This window comes from Acanthopagrus latus, chromosome 12 (assembly GCF_904848185.1).
Source record: "Acanthopagrus latus isolate v.2019 chromosome 12, fAcaLat1.1, whole genome shotgun sequence".
Taxonomy (NCBI): domain Eukaryota; kingdom Metazoa; phylum Chordata; class Actinopteri; order Spariformes; family Sparidae; genus Acanthopagrus; species Acanthopagrus latus.
Genome location: NC_051050.1, coordinates 22,369,194 through 22,383,729, shown reverse-complemented (window position 1 = coordinate 22,383,729; position 14,536 = coordinate 22,369,194). Strand labels below are relative to the sequence as shown.

The window sequence follows — 14,536 nt, the reverse complement described above, 5'->3', positions numbered from 1 at the left end:
AAGTTCAGCAGAATGATGAGGGACTGAAAACAGGAATTTGGGCCCCTAAAGATGCAAATTTCTTGATTTTGCATCACACATTTCACTTAGATGCTTTCATACTCGCACGCACTTGGTCATCAGCGTCAGGCCAGTTGTTCTTTGTACTGCTGAGTGCTGTATAATATGATCTGGTGTTGGCGGACTTGGATCTGACAGGATTCTCTCCCCTGGGCGAGCTTCACTGTTGTGTTTCGGGGTTCAGTGGGGGGCCTATCAGATCTGAAGCCCACAAGACGAGAGCTGAACAGCCACAGGAGAGACCGCTAGCCAAGCTTAAATCCACCCAGTCAGTGACCACACAGTGTGAAATAACACTGTAGCAGCCATGAGCTAGCAAACCGTACTCAACTTCGACATGCCTGAACGTTGGGAGCAGTCATGTTCATGTTTTTTTTGTTTTTTTATTACAAAATGTATAACATGATTATTAGTCTTCTTTCATCTCTTACCTGAAGCTGTCATGTCAGTCACGGTTGTCGTATCAGAAGACGTGCGGAAACACATCAAGAGCTCAGGAATTTCATGATCGCATACGATAAGACGCTGTATTTATACACAGACAGAATGGGAGAAGAAGACTGATGAGTTTGGAAGGAGTACACTGGAGTAGCTGTCGTGTGTTTGCCAGAACACTCGCAGCAATGGGCGACAGCCTGAATATCAGCTCTGATAGCTGTTCATGCCCTGCTCACAAACACTGTTTTATTTTCTGGCTGCTCATCTGTTGTTGAAACATAATCAACCGTCTGATGTCAGATTCAGCATTGTGGACATTCCCTAATGAGGAGAACACTTTTATTTATTCATCACAGAATGGAAATCCCTGTGTTGGAAGTACAGTATCAGATGACACTCACATGCTCTGCACGGTGGGGTGGCAGAGGTAGCTATTAGCTTACTGATGTAAGTTCATGTAATAGTTTTGTATGGGTGAGGTGTAGTGATGGGGCTGATGTGTTAGCCTGTGTTGTATGGCATTGTTGGTTTTCGATGAGTTTGTGACGACTCCTGCATCAGTTTGAGAAACATACCTTCTAAATGACTTGGCTATAATTTAACCATGTACGCAGACCGGACTCTTAATTGTGAAGATGTTAATTTTTCTGTTATTTAACAGTTTAGTTTTTGTTTAAATTGTATTTATATTATTTACTTGTTTTGTTTCCCTCTTCTTTAACCCTGGTTTAAATTCAGTTTGCTCCCCTCAGCTCCGCCATTTCAGGGATGTAACACATGCGTTTTTAGTTTTTCCCTTTCTTGGTGTAACCAGTTTTTCTCCAAAGTCACTTAGTATTTGTTTATGATACTTAACCGGTTGCAATTAGACATGTTGTTGTGCGTTCATGAGCATACCAGAACTTGTTCCAAAGAAAAAAATCACATGATACCACTGCAAAAGAAAATGAAATATTAGGCACATATTAGGCTTTTTAATTAACACCCTGCACACATTTTAATATCTGCACAGCTTGTTGTGTGTCAGATTTTTAACAGCTTCGATACCATCAGATCAAATCATTTTAAACACAAGTACTGATACGTCTGACAACATCAGAGTGTGAGCGCCTACAAAATCAGTATATAAATCCAAGTTACTTGTGACTAAGCGTGATGCTGCCCGGCCGCGTGAGCCTTTGTGGCACATTTGATATACAATTTGAAAACAACATCGCCAGAGGTCTGTCTGCACCCGTCTCAAGTGGTTGCTTCATTAGTGAGACCTCTCTCATCTCTTTTTCCCACTCTCGCTCCGTATTTGAGCACTTTATTCCTTTTAATCATCATCGCAAAAAAAAAAGAAGAGTCCCTCTCTCTCTCCTCCTGCACCTCCTCCTCCTGCACCTCCTCCTCCTCCTCCTCCTCCACCTCCATATTGCCTATCTGTTCGTCTCTGGCCAGCAGTGTCACACAGACTCCTCTGTTCTCTGTCTGTCTCTAGTGTTGTATAATGAGTTCTGCTTGGGACGGGACATTCTGCAATTTGGCCTTTACTCTGGGGCCAAGAGGGAGTGGGAGACATGAATAAGATGAGGATGAAAACACAGCATGCATAGATGGCATCAGTCTGTCACTACAGCAGCAGCAGTATGAGTTCTTGGGGTGTGAATTTTACTTTTATGTTGGAAAAATATAATAACTGGCTCTCTAGATATGAGAGTTTTGGTGGTCTTAAAAGTAACAAACACCGCAGGAACAATAACATATGCAGCAATATCATCTACAGATCAAAATGTCAGCGGTCCATCACGTATTATCTCCATTATATTCTGGTTGTATCTTGTCTACACAGTTTTGTGGATGCATATGGATATATATATATATATATATATATATATATATATATATATATATATATATATATATATATATATATATATATATATATATATAGATATATATATATCACCAGAAAGATGTCTTTTTACACGATGCTCTATTTGTTATGCTGCTGTGTCACAAATCACACTCTTTAAAGCAACATTTTCTGTTATTTAAGCTGTGTTTGTCTCCAACACAGTCTCCAAACTCTTGGACACTGTTCGCATCGTCTCTGTCTCCAGTCTGCACATGTTTCCAGACTATTTACAGTGACAACCAAGCTCCATCGTAATATTATTAACATTAAACGCCATTGCATAGCGAACTGAAGCAGAGCTAACTCGTTAGCCAGTTTCCAGCTGACTTCACCATACTTGTAGGCAACTGTAAATACTATCAAACTGCAGTGACACTTACCTGTGGCTCAGGTGCAGTTGCTGGGTCCGGTATAGTTGGGACTGATCCTTGTACGAGGCTCAGTGTCTTGTACTGACCCTCCTTACTGAAGCAGTCTGATGTGAAGTGGTTAGCACACACATACAAGCTAATACGAACTGTAGCCGGCATGTTGTCATTAAAAAATGAAACGCAGCCACAGTCTCTTGTGTTGTTCTGTAGCTGGGACAGAATATAGGCACTGATGTTGATTTTTACAACCAACAGCAGAGTAATTTGCGTGTCTAGCTTTGAGCGACAACATTGAAAAACACTGCTATCTTACCGCTGGACACACCGAACTTCACCCCGGGGATGAACGCCCCCTCTCGGATATCTCCTATCACCGTGCAGAGGAGGTCTGTCTATGTAAATGACTCCTTTCGTTACGTAATGAAAGGAGCTGAGTCTGAACAACCTGTAAGAGCGCCATGTTACCAGTGGGTGGGCTGCAGAGACCATGCAGGAATCACTTGTTTTCCTCATTCTTGGGAGTTGGCAGGCTCAGGGAGGACCAGCTTATACATGTAGAGACCAGAGAAAATGTGTTTTTCATAATATGGGACATTTAAATTACACTTGGTACCATCCAGATACGACTGATCAGAATATCATTGTAGTTCAGGAGACAAACACAGTGATCAGAGGCCTCTTGGTCTCCTTGATTCAGTTTAAAAGTCAGACAGTATCGAGTAAACCATGTGACAAGATGATTACATATAGTGACATATTTTATTCTGTCATGAGCATCTACTTTGTAACCTTGGTGCCCTTTTTTTTTTTTTAAAGGTTTAATCTTTCTACGATATTTATTCATCTAAAAGTCTCATTAGTATTTTTCCAAGAAACACTTCAGAAGCAAGTGTGTTGCCTGTGAAGTGTGTGTGTGTATTCCTTAAATGTCACTTCAGCCAGCCAGAGATGTTAAGACTGGCTTTGATCTCCTCGCGGGCATCCCTTTAATCCACTCGAACACTTCACTTTCTTTGTGCCGAAAACTTTTACTGGAGAACAGACGCGCTCCTCTTTTATCTGTTATTAGAGTGGGGTCGGTGATTTCGCTCGCCATCTGTTTGTCCTTTCTCCGCCAAAGTTTGTGGATTAATTGTGTTTAGGAGTCGACGGGGCGGTGCTATTAAGATCTTAAGGTATTGAAGTGGGCAGTTAGCCAGAGGCAGATCTCAGCGTTGACCACGGTAATATATATCCCCTTTGTCACAGTGTGATTAGCTCACTCCGTTTTCTGGCTTTCTTAAAGCGTTAAGACGGCAAGAAAACTGAATTGGAGTTTAGTGCACAGGAGTTGAAGCCATTCTGATTTCATAAGGGGTTCACAATCTGGTGGAACATGTGTCAGTGGGAGCCGGTCCTTCTGTATGACGATCTACAGTCGCTCCCACTGTAAATTTTTATGTGTCTGCGTCTGTTAAAGCCATCAAGCAACTTCAGGGCAGTTTCAAGGGTCATAACTCAGTTATGTCACCATGAGTTGTACCTTACCCAGTCCTCCAGAAGGGGTCAGTAGTGATACAGCTGCCATATGGCTCATTGTCTACAGGATGTGTTACATATAAATGAAGATGTGTGTTACACATAATCAGAGTCAGTGCTTGTTTCATAAGATAATGACTCAGGTACTTTGTTTATATAGTTTGCATCATCTATATAACATCTAGAGCTAAAACAGATGGTTCATCAATTAGTCAACCAGCAGAGGAAATATTTTCAAATATTATATAAGTCATTTTTAAAGCAAAATTGCCAAAATATTTGATTATAATATATGAGAATAAGCTTGTTTTCTTTGCTTTATTGACAGTAAATTTGATATTGAAAAAAACGTCATTGAATGATTACATTAAGCACATTGTAATGGCCACTTTTCTCTGACATATTTTGACTAGATAATTGATTAAGGTATAGGAAATAATAGTTGTAGCTGCAGCCTATGTTGTAAAAAGTACCCAAAAGTCACACTTAAGAGAGAGTAAAGATACTGTGTTAGAATGCCTCACAGTAAAACTGATAAATGTAGTGGAGTAAAACTACATCATGTGCCTCCAAAATGTGGTGGACTCGAAGTATAATTTGCAGCCGTTTGCCTCAAAGCAGCGGCGACTTTATTCTATATAATAAAGTCAAGTTGTCTTTTAGAGGGTAAACTATTATCCGGCCAAGGAGATTCAAGCAGCAGTGGCTATCAATTTTGTCTTATCCACCACTCGTAATCCATACTAATATGTTTTGTCATTTCCAGACAAACAGGTTTTTGCCCAGATTCTCAATCCTCGAATCTTTATGGTTTCTTATCACATGCCGCTCTGCTCTGTTATTTCCGAGCAGTCTAATCCCTGTGACTCCCTCCAAGGTGTTTCGCTCTAATGGATGGCTATATTTCAAAGGTAATAGCCAGTGTGTGCCGCTTTTTGTGTGCGGCCCGTTGTCCGTACAGAGACAATAGTGTGAGTTGTGTTTAGAATCGATACGTCTCTCTTTGTCTTTCTAGAATTGGAATTTTGCTCCACTGCCCCATCAGCTGAATAATTCACCAGCATTTCTGAGCAGTGTTTTAAAGCTTTAACGGGGTTCAGTGCGTTTTTATTCACAGCAATACATATTAATTAATTTAATCCTCTGAACTTTTTGTTGTCTCCATTATATTGTGTCTCTGTGTGTTTGTATGCATGCACTTGAATTCAAGACTCAAGGTTAATATATGCAGTTTATTCATGCGAGTTATAGTTGCCTTTATGCTTCTCAAGATAAACAGTTTTTTTTTTTTTCAACGGCGGAGTGTCAAGGATTAGTTCAGGAGTCTGACGACCTGAGGACAGACGGTGTGCTGTGAGAACTGTGAGTGAGTAGTCAGACTGCGACCGGCGAGGATGTTGACTTTTGAGTATCCTTTCTTAAGGAAACGTACACTGTGAAGAATGATTATGTATTTTCTTGCAGTATAAGCCTCGGAACAACGTCAAAATATTCTAAAATACATGCAGTAGATGAAGAATGTTGTTGTTTTTAAACTACCACCTTAATAGTAGATCTATTGTGCATTGCTCAAGTTTCCAAGTCAACCTTGGATGCATGCTAATAGAAACAGGGCTGGAAATAAATATTGTTTTTAAATTGTCTATTGATTAATTGATTATTTTCTCGATTAATCGGTTATTTAGCGTTTAAGATGTTAGGAAAGGATAAAAACAGGGTTTCCCTACACGTCAGATGACTTCCTCAAATGTCTTGTTTTATCAGCAACCCAAAGATAATCAGTTTATTGTCAATACACATTTTAGATTAAACCCATTAAATAGTTTGAAATAACAGTTATTTTATGGCTGACATCTAATCGATTGATTGTTTTAGCGCTGCTGAGATATAAAAACTGCTATTCTAAATCTTATTTTTCCTTTTTCTTTCTTTTTTTTTTTCCCATGTGGATTCGACCCCTCCTGTCGTCACTCTTCTCAACAGGTAAGACTTTTTTTTACTTGTGATTCTTATGTAACCTACAGATCTATTCACATCCTCCACCTCAAAGGTTTCTCTCTGGTCTAAAGAAGCTGACAGCAGACACCGTCTTTCCTTCAATTTCCAAAGGCTTTATTACGTTTGAGTAGCACTGAGTCATTTATCTCCATTTACTGCCATTGACCTCAACACAAGGACTTTGTTGTGGAGTCCTGGGTGCTTTAGTCATGCAGAGGAACACACACACAAAAAAAAAGGGAAGTAGGTTGAACATGTTGTTAAGTTCACTGACAAACAGCACGCTCAGTGTTTCTCTTCTCAGCAGTCTTAATGGGTAGTGCTCATCATAACAATAAACCAAATGCATTCATCTTGATATGTTTTATATTCAAGTCATTAGTGTGTCTGTATCCCCTGTTGTTTTGAAAACCCTTTTCCACTCCGCTCTCACAAATTAACAATTCAGTGCGCTGAGTGACTGGAAAGTGGGCTATTAAACCTAGTGGAGATGCCTGGTTTTGATGTAACGCCATCAAAGTGAGTAAAGAAACTTTCAAATCTGTATAATCTTTATTTCAACCACAGTCGAGCTTTCAAGTCAAAATACAGCGCAGCGTGTTAGACAGGAAGGATTATTCAATGTACTCTGAAAAACAACAGAAAGACCAGACACAACAATGCATTAGTCTGTCTCAATATGTGTCAGAGACACTCAGGTTTTGTACTGAAGATGCAAATCTTTTAAAACAGGTTACAGACTTACCATTTAATGTTTTAAAAAATGCATTATGATTAATAAAACAGCTGGGAACCGTTGTTTATAGCAAGCATTACTCAAACAATAGTAAAAAGTGCTTTTCTTGAAGACTATATCCAGCAGCGGATTGATACGCACTGATTGAGTCATTATTAATGGCAGCACTACAAATACACTCCACTGTCCACTCATACTGATGAGGCAACTTTTAGTAGTGTTCCAGTGCAAAAGTGTGGCTCAATTATGTGTTTTGAATAGTTTATAACATCAGTCGGGGCACAGCGGGGTTATCAAAAGGCTTCTCTTTTAGCCAGTTGCATCAGCTAACACTTGTCCTATATGGATGTTAGCCAATAGGCTAACTAGCTTCAGTGCTTCGGTGCTTGCCTCCTCTACACAACCAGTTCTTCAACTTTACAGACCAGTTGAATCGTTAATGATGCACATTTGGATCTTATCCCATGCTGCAAGAGTTCACAACCAGCATTCACATTAAAACAAAAGCCGGTGGTTGACTTCGCCTTTTTTTTTTCTCTCGACCTTTTATTTGCGCTTTCACTGCTCACTGCTGTCTTTGTCGTGGAACCAGAGGAGGCCGGCAGAATTGCACGAACTCTGCATGACCCTGATTTACCGGTTGGCTTGTCTATAGGCCTCCTGGCCTGTCTTAACAACAACTCATTGTAGGTACCTATTCCCACAGTGACTATTATACAAGACAAGCAAGACAAATCAGGCTGCTTTGTAATGAAAAACGCAGCCTCCGCTCACACGTGTCTCTTTTGTTTTTGCTTGAATTGGAGTTAGTGTTCACCACATCAGTTCAGTTGTAGCCCTAATTTGTGCTCAATTATGTGACATTACAGACAAGGTCTTAAAACCTCGAGACTCCGCATGTTTATCACTGGGTTCTCCACGAGAGTGAGAGGACATGTTAACAGTGTCTGCAGGGTGTTTCATGAGCCCTGAGGCAGCCGTGTGAAGCCTGAAGGCCTTTACATTCCCTCCGCTACCCGGCACGAGGCGCTGGCTTGCTCTTGAGTGATATACACCAACTAATGGCCCTGCTAAATACTCTCCACGGGACTGGAGGAACAATCAAGCTTATGTTGGAGACATACAGACACATATACACACACTGCTGCATTCTGTAGTTGTGAGTTTATGGGCTGAGCTAATGACAAAAACTCTACACCGCATGTGGCGTTATGGTCCCCAGTGCTCTCACTAGCAACATCACTAGCGACATCGCATTGAGCAGCCGCGGAGGGAAGGAAAGGTAGTGCAGAAGGAGAGCGGGAGAGGAAGGCTTTGATTAGGTACCATCAACACATCAATTTATTTCTTTCAGGACCCAGGGAGACAAAGCGGTTGAAATTTGTGCTTTTCTCACAGGCAGTTGTTCGTGACCGTGCATATTTGTGATGTGTGTGATGTGTGTGTCTTTGTGGTCATCAATTTTTTTATTTTTTCGCAGCTTTCCTGAAGTCACTTGTCAGTTTCAGTGTGTCTTCTGTTGATTTATTTTGAGATGATATTATATAACTTCCAAGTTTTGTTGCTACCAATGGATACGCAGTTCCTAAATTGGTCATTTATTAAGCGTGTCACTCACTGGAGGTTTCACAGAGCTTTCAGCCACAAATCATGGCCTCAATCAGTGGATGTAACTGTGATTTAGTCATTTTATTATCCCTTTTAGTTTTAACTCAGTCAAGTAGAAAGAGGCTCTGTCATTAAAGTGCTATCCCAGTTGTTGTCTTCTGGAACAATAAGGTTCAGTGGCCTCATAAAAAAAATGTCCCAATTACTTCTCCTGTCCTAAGTTTCAAAGAAAAATGAGTAATTCCTAAACTCATGGCTGTTTCCTCTCCGATCGGACCTTGTATCTTATCTTTACTTAAGAAATCTTAACTAGAAGTGTAAACTCAGTTCTTCAATTGGCACTCATCCTGTCTTGCTTTTATCAAAGATACACAAGAGTTAGAATGTACACACACAAGACTGGCCGTATCTTTGATAAGACTGTAATATCAACAGCTGTTTTGCTTCACTTGTCACTGAGTAGCTTGCTTAGCTTGCTATAATGGACAAGGAAATACAGGCTTTCAATTTTAGAGCATGTGATAACAGCTTCCCATGCCTCCTTGTAGGCCTTTGCAGAGACAGAAGTTTTTGGTAGGAATTCTGGATTTAGGACAGGGTCTGTTCCTTACTTAGAAATTCTTATGTTAGGATAGTTCTCTATAGCTACATTCTTATCATGAGATAAGAAAGGATTGTTTTCCTAAATGCAGTTAGAACACGTTTCTGTAATACCCAAAATTGTCATGTTGCTCTCAACTAAGATTAGATTTTGGAAGTTTCTGTGATAAGCCTCCTGGTTCTGAATCGTCCTGTGTAGAACTGGGAAATTGTTGTGTTAGGATTGTAATCAGACCTGAAAACTGAGATTTGAGAGACTGACTGGAAACTGAAACTGATTGAAACTGATTTGATACACTAAAAACATTCAGTCACAGTTTTTGCTCAACTTTAATTCATACAATCAAACTGAACACAAACTCGACACACAATCAATCTTCGGTTTTACTGTGAGAGTGAATTTCTGCAGGACAGAAAGACAAAGTGGGACTGGCTGACTGTTAACTCAGATTTTCCAGCTGTGTAGACGTTCACATCACAACATGAAATCACACGAGAAACCAACAATGTTATCTTCATGATACATGCAGGAACAACACAACACAAACATGCATCCTTGCAATTGTGTGTGTGTCATTGTGTCTAGTTGTGGACTATGGTCCATCTGCCTGACCCTCTCCTTCAGAGCACTCTCTGATTGGCTGTTTGACATTCTTAACAGCCTATTTACATCTGCTTGTGATAGGCTGTCACTCCCTGCCATGCCTTTCTTGCCTAGGGAGGCAAATTGAAGTGGTCATGTTGCAAAACCAGGAACGTGACTTCCACTGTGACTGGATCTGGATCTGGAGTCGCTGGCAGTCGGGGGTTGTGATGTTTTTTCCAGAGTCAGGCTTGTTTACTGCACCAGATGTTGTCTTATCTCTGCGTCTGTAACACATTAGTTTGGTTGACGGAGGGAAGTAAAACATTCTGTAATCTGATAGCTGTCTTGTTAACTCCATTCCACCAAAGTCCTTATCGATGCACGTTTTCTCTGCAGCCCAAAGTTTTCTCCTGCTGTTGTTCTCAACCACAAAGCATACTCTCTCTCTCTGTCTGTTACACACTCTCACAAGTGTTGAAGATAGGGGGTTTGGATTTATATAGCTGAGTTATAAGAGGACTCCTTTACTGCTGTATGAAACACAGGGACTAGCTTTCTGACTGTCTATAAAATTCCTTTAGTGCACTCTGGCACTGGGAACAGGAACAGCTTTCCTGTCATTCAGGATACACACTCACACAGTATTCCGGACATCATGCCTTTGGGATCTCGCTGTGGGAAACTTTGAGGGGGAGTGTTTAAAGGTGGAGCTGAAGACTGAAGCTTGTGGGACAGGACGCAAGGACTGAACAGAAGTGCATGTTTGATGGTTTCACAATGGAGTGGATTTGATCACGACACAATCCATGAGGACTTAAGCTTGAGTAGATCCAAGGGTCTGCAAGAGGACTCTTCAGGGAAGTCTGAGATTAAGAGACTTGGTTTCCATGAGAACTTTTCCAGGAGTTTATCTGCACTGATACCGGATTCAAGAGGACTTGTTCCCAGCGCTGCTGAGATATCTTGTTGTCGGTGGGCTTCAGAGTGGAAACTCTCACCATGGCTGGGGTCACTAGGAAGGGGTCTGGGAGACCCTCGTACTACTACAGATTCCTGGGCAAGTCCCGACTGCAACGTCAGCGAAGCCGGTCCCGCAGCCGCACCAGGCCGTCTGCCAGCAGGGGTAATAAATACTACTACCACTGCTGAAAATGTTCACCATGCAGCAGTTTTAAACTCACGTGAAGTCTTGTAACTTTGCTATTACGACACACTGTAGCTGTAGCTGGTAAAACTCAGGAGGAGACACATTGTAGCTCACTAACAGGCCAATTACCATTTTTGCAGTGTTTCCCACAGGGTTTTGCTGACAGTGGCGGGGGACCTCCGGGTGCATGTTCCCTGCAAGACAGTTTGTACATTTTTAAAGTGTAATGTGTCAGTATGGCACACATTGAGGGCAAGATTAAGATGCCGTGAAGAACTTTGTGTCCTTGTAAACAATATAATCATAAACGCATCGGTTCTCTAGATATAATTGGTGATGAAAAAAGTCACCCACTCAAGAATTTGAACAAGACAGCATTGATGCAGCTAGATCAACACTATTCATCAGTGACTACTGCACTAATATTGTCTAACACTCACTGTCATATGTTGATAATGCTTATAGTTTGTTCCTACTGTAGCACTGATCAGTGTTTACTTACCACAAATGATGATGTAACATTTAAATGCCTTGGTGTCACGGATGCAACCAGGAATGTTCCTGTGTGTGTGTGTGTGTGTGTGTGTGTTTGTGTTTGTTGTCTTTGCTGAAGCAACAACACGAAACATGTCACAGATGTTTTATGTCATTCTGGGAAATATAGATAACATTTTCGCTGCATTATGAAACTGTGACCGCGCCGCCACAGAGGTCATTAATGAGAAATACCTTTTTTTTTTGTCATTAGCAAAGGGCATAATTGCGGCATTTGTTGAGTATTTGTCTTGCTACAGCTTTATCACCCACATTCTGTGAGAGCAAACATGAGAAAATGCAATCCCCCTTTAGATTCACACTATTTATCAGTGATGTGATGTCTGTTGACTGTCACACACTGATGATAATATAGTTTTTTTTTTGACTACTAGATAACTGCAGTGGATACTCACTGGTTAATGTTATTCACCTCAAATGGTGTATCCTCAAAATGCCTCGGTGTCTCAGAGGCAGCCAGGAATGTCTCAGTGTGTGTGTGTGTGTGTGTGTGTGTGTGTGTGTGTGTGTGTGTGTGTGTGTGTGTGTGTGTGTGTGTGTGTGTGTGTGTGTGTACAGTTGGGGTGAGAGATGTTCTGCTCAAGCAACAACACAAAACATATTTCACATATTTCATGATTATCATGAAACATGTAAATATAGTTTTGGTTCATTTTGAACTGGCTGAGTGAATAAGACAACCACAAAGGTAATTAATGGTTAAATGTATGTTGTTTTTTCATTAGCAAGTATGTTATTGTGGCGATTGAGTTTCTAAAGAAGTATTTCTCTGGCATGACAGCTACAGTCAGTGAGAACAACATGAGAACACGCAATTCCCCTTTTTCAAATTATTTTTTTTTAATTGTTCATATGAGAACTACTGCTTTATTTTTAGAACCCATAGCAACACATGTGTGTTCATGAGCGAGGTAGCAGTTTGGCGTCGCTATTCACAAGGTGCTGCCGCTGTATTCTCAAATTAGACCGCCAACACTTGACAGTTCACAGCTCAGTGTCAACTTGCCGAGTTCCACCCTGTTTGGGCCTGTGAATATTTTCGTTCTTAGTAACCAAGAAGCCGTTTCAGTCAGTTGATTAGTTTCTGCTATGTAGAACTGCATCTTTTTCTCTTAGCCCATGCCCCACGAGCGCTTTGTTTCTTCACTTTGCTGCGTTTCTGCCCCCTCTGTACTTACTGCTGGAGTTAGTGTTTGAACTGCCAGGTTACAGTGATCAGTCTGCCCCCAAAGCTTAGCTTGAGTTACTTGAATTTAAAGAAAAGAAATAGTTCTGAATTTCTCCAGCCTATTGATTTTATTTCAAGTGAACTGCTGTAACTCGCCAACCAAGATATCAAGTTAAAAACTGCTAGGTATCTGGGACCTTGTTGCTGTGAATATGATGCAAACTTTCTTTGAAAAAAAGAAAAAACAGTATAGCGTGGTAACATCAGGCTCACTTTCTCTGACTTTCACGATACTGATACTGACCCGTACTTGTATTCCTTTAAAAATAACTGGAATTACGAGTGGACTTCTATAGTGAGAGGCAGACAAAAGCTGGACAAAGTCACAACAGAGAGACACAGAATGTGTAGGTGCCCGGTCTTCGCTTTGCTTCTTTTGCTGATGAAAGAGGCACTTTGAAGTCTCCCCTCTGTATCATTCACTTCTCAAAAGAACACACGCATTTGAGCGTATGTACAAAGGCACGCACGCAAACACACTCTGCCTTGATCTTTGTGGCTAAGTGCAAGCTCCCCTCACGAAAAAAGAAAAAAACCTCCACACACCACACATTAACACAGAGGCAGGGTGGAGGTTGAGGTAACTCCCAGATGGTACAGAAGACCACTGCCGGCTGTCGAGGCCAACGCACGCCTTTTGATTCTTGTAGTTTTGGTAATAAAGTAGTTAAAGAAGCCGCAGTCGTGCTTTGTATGAGACTGAACTGGTGACTGTGTGTCATTGTCAGTGCAGTAGACACTATAATCTTCTTTAGAGGGTCCTTTCACCTAATCTCATGACTCTTGTTGACGCTCCATAGAATGTAAGAACAGCTGTCTTTGGCTTTATATCATGGGCAGTATTTTTGTACATTCATATAAAAAAACAAATACATGATTTAGCAGGAGACTGATATTGCATAGTTGTGTTCCTCATCTGTTTCACTCACTCCAAGCAGCTCTAATCAACAGTTTTAACTGTGAATCACACGACTTCTTGTATGTGAAGGGATATGTTTGAGCACCCAGTTATGCAGTCCCTCTCAGCGTCTTTAAGCCATTGTTCTGGTTATACAGCAACGCATAAGTGTCGATTGTCCTCTGCAACAGGAGTCAGATCAAGTCTCCAACTTGCTTGTCAACATACGACGTGTATCCCTGTTACAGATTTAGGGGTCTTCCTCTAATCACCACTTGTCCGTAACTTAGCTGTGTTCAACCTCCGATGCTTGAAACAAACTTATCCAGCTCCATACACAGAGAAAGTTGGTCTTACTTGGCAGGTTTAATTCAAATTAATGTAATTTATTGTAGTAACCAGCAAAAGGCCTCCTCCCAAACCCAAAGACAAAGTTAGCAGTTAGCAAGTATATTTTGCATACACCTGTCCTAACCGCCTCTGATTCGTGAGTGTCTGTTGACTCCGTTGGTTTGGATTGGATGGGTTCCAGTTAGAGACAGAGCAGGGGCCAATCTGAGCCGAATACAGGTGTATTCACCAGAAAACCAGCCTCCACATGGAGGCTAATGTTGCTCTGGATCTGCTGGATGTGTCAGTTGGAAAGTTGTTTCTGAACACGTTGACCAACTTCAGAAGATGATAACATGTTGTTGTGTAGTTAACGTTAACCGCTTGTTTACACGTCAAATTCAATTACAAACCGGTTAACGCAGAGAAACGTGTTTCCTTCGAGGCAAATCAGGGTTCTCAAGCGCCACATAAACAAGAAGTTTATTTGGCGTTGTATAACTATAGAAACCAGATAGCAGTAAACTGGTTTAATTGCATTGAATGTCGCAAATCTGCTTTGC

The 14,536-nt window shown here is 41.0% G+C and overlaps 1 protein-coding gene across 13 annotated transcripts in view; it reads left to right on the top strand.

The window, feature by feature from the left end:
- Positions 1-14,536, top strand: part of dab2ipb (DAB2 interacting protein b) — a 167,252-nt gene that overhangs the window by 55,857 nt on the left and 96,859 nt on the right. The window contains exon 1 of one of the 13 annotated variants that reach the window (XM_037117094.1): positions 10,274-10,938. The exons of 11 other annotated variants lie outside the window; for them this stretch is intronic. In XM_037117094.1, coding sequence (XP_036972989.1) covers positions 10,815-10,938 — 124 coding nt within the window. In that variant the 5' untranslated portion in view covers positions 10,274-10,814. Of the gene's footprint in view, positions 1-10,273; positions 10,939-14,536 lie in introns of those variants that run through there. One more of the 13 variants, XM_037117093.1, reaches the window with a different exon arrangement.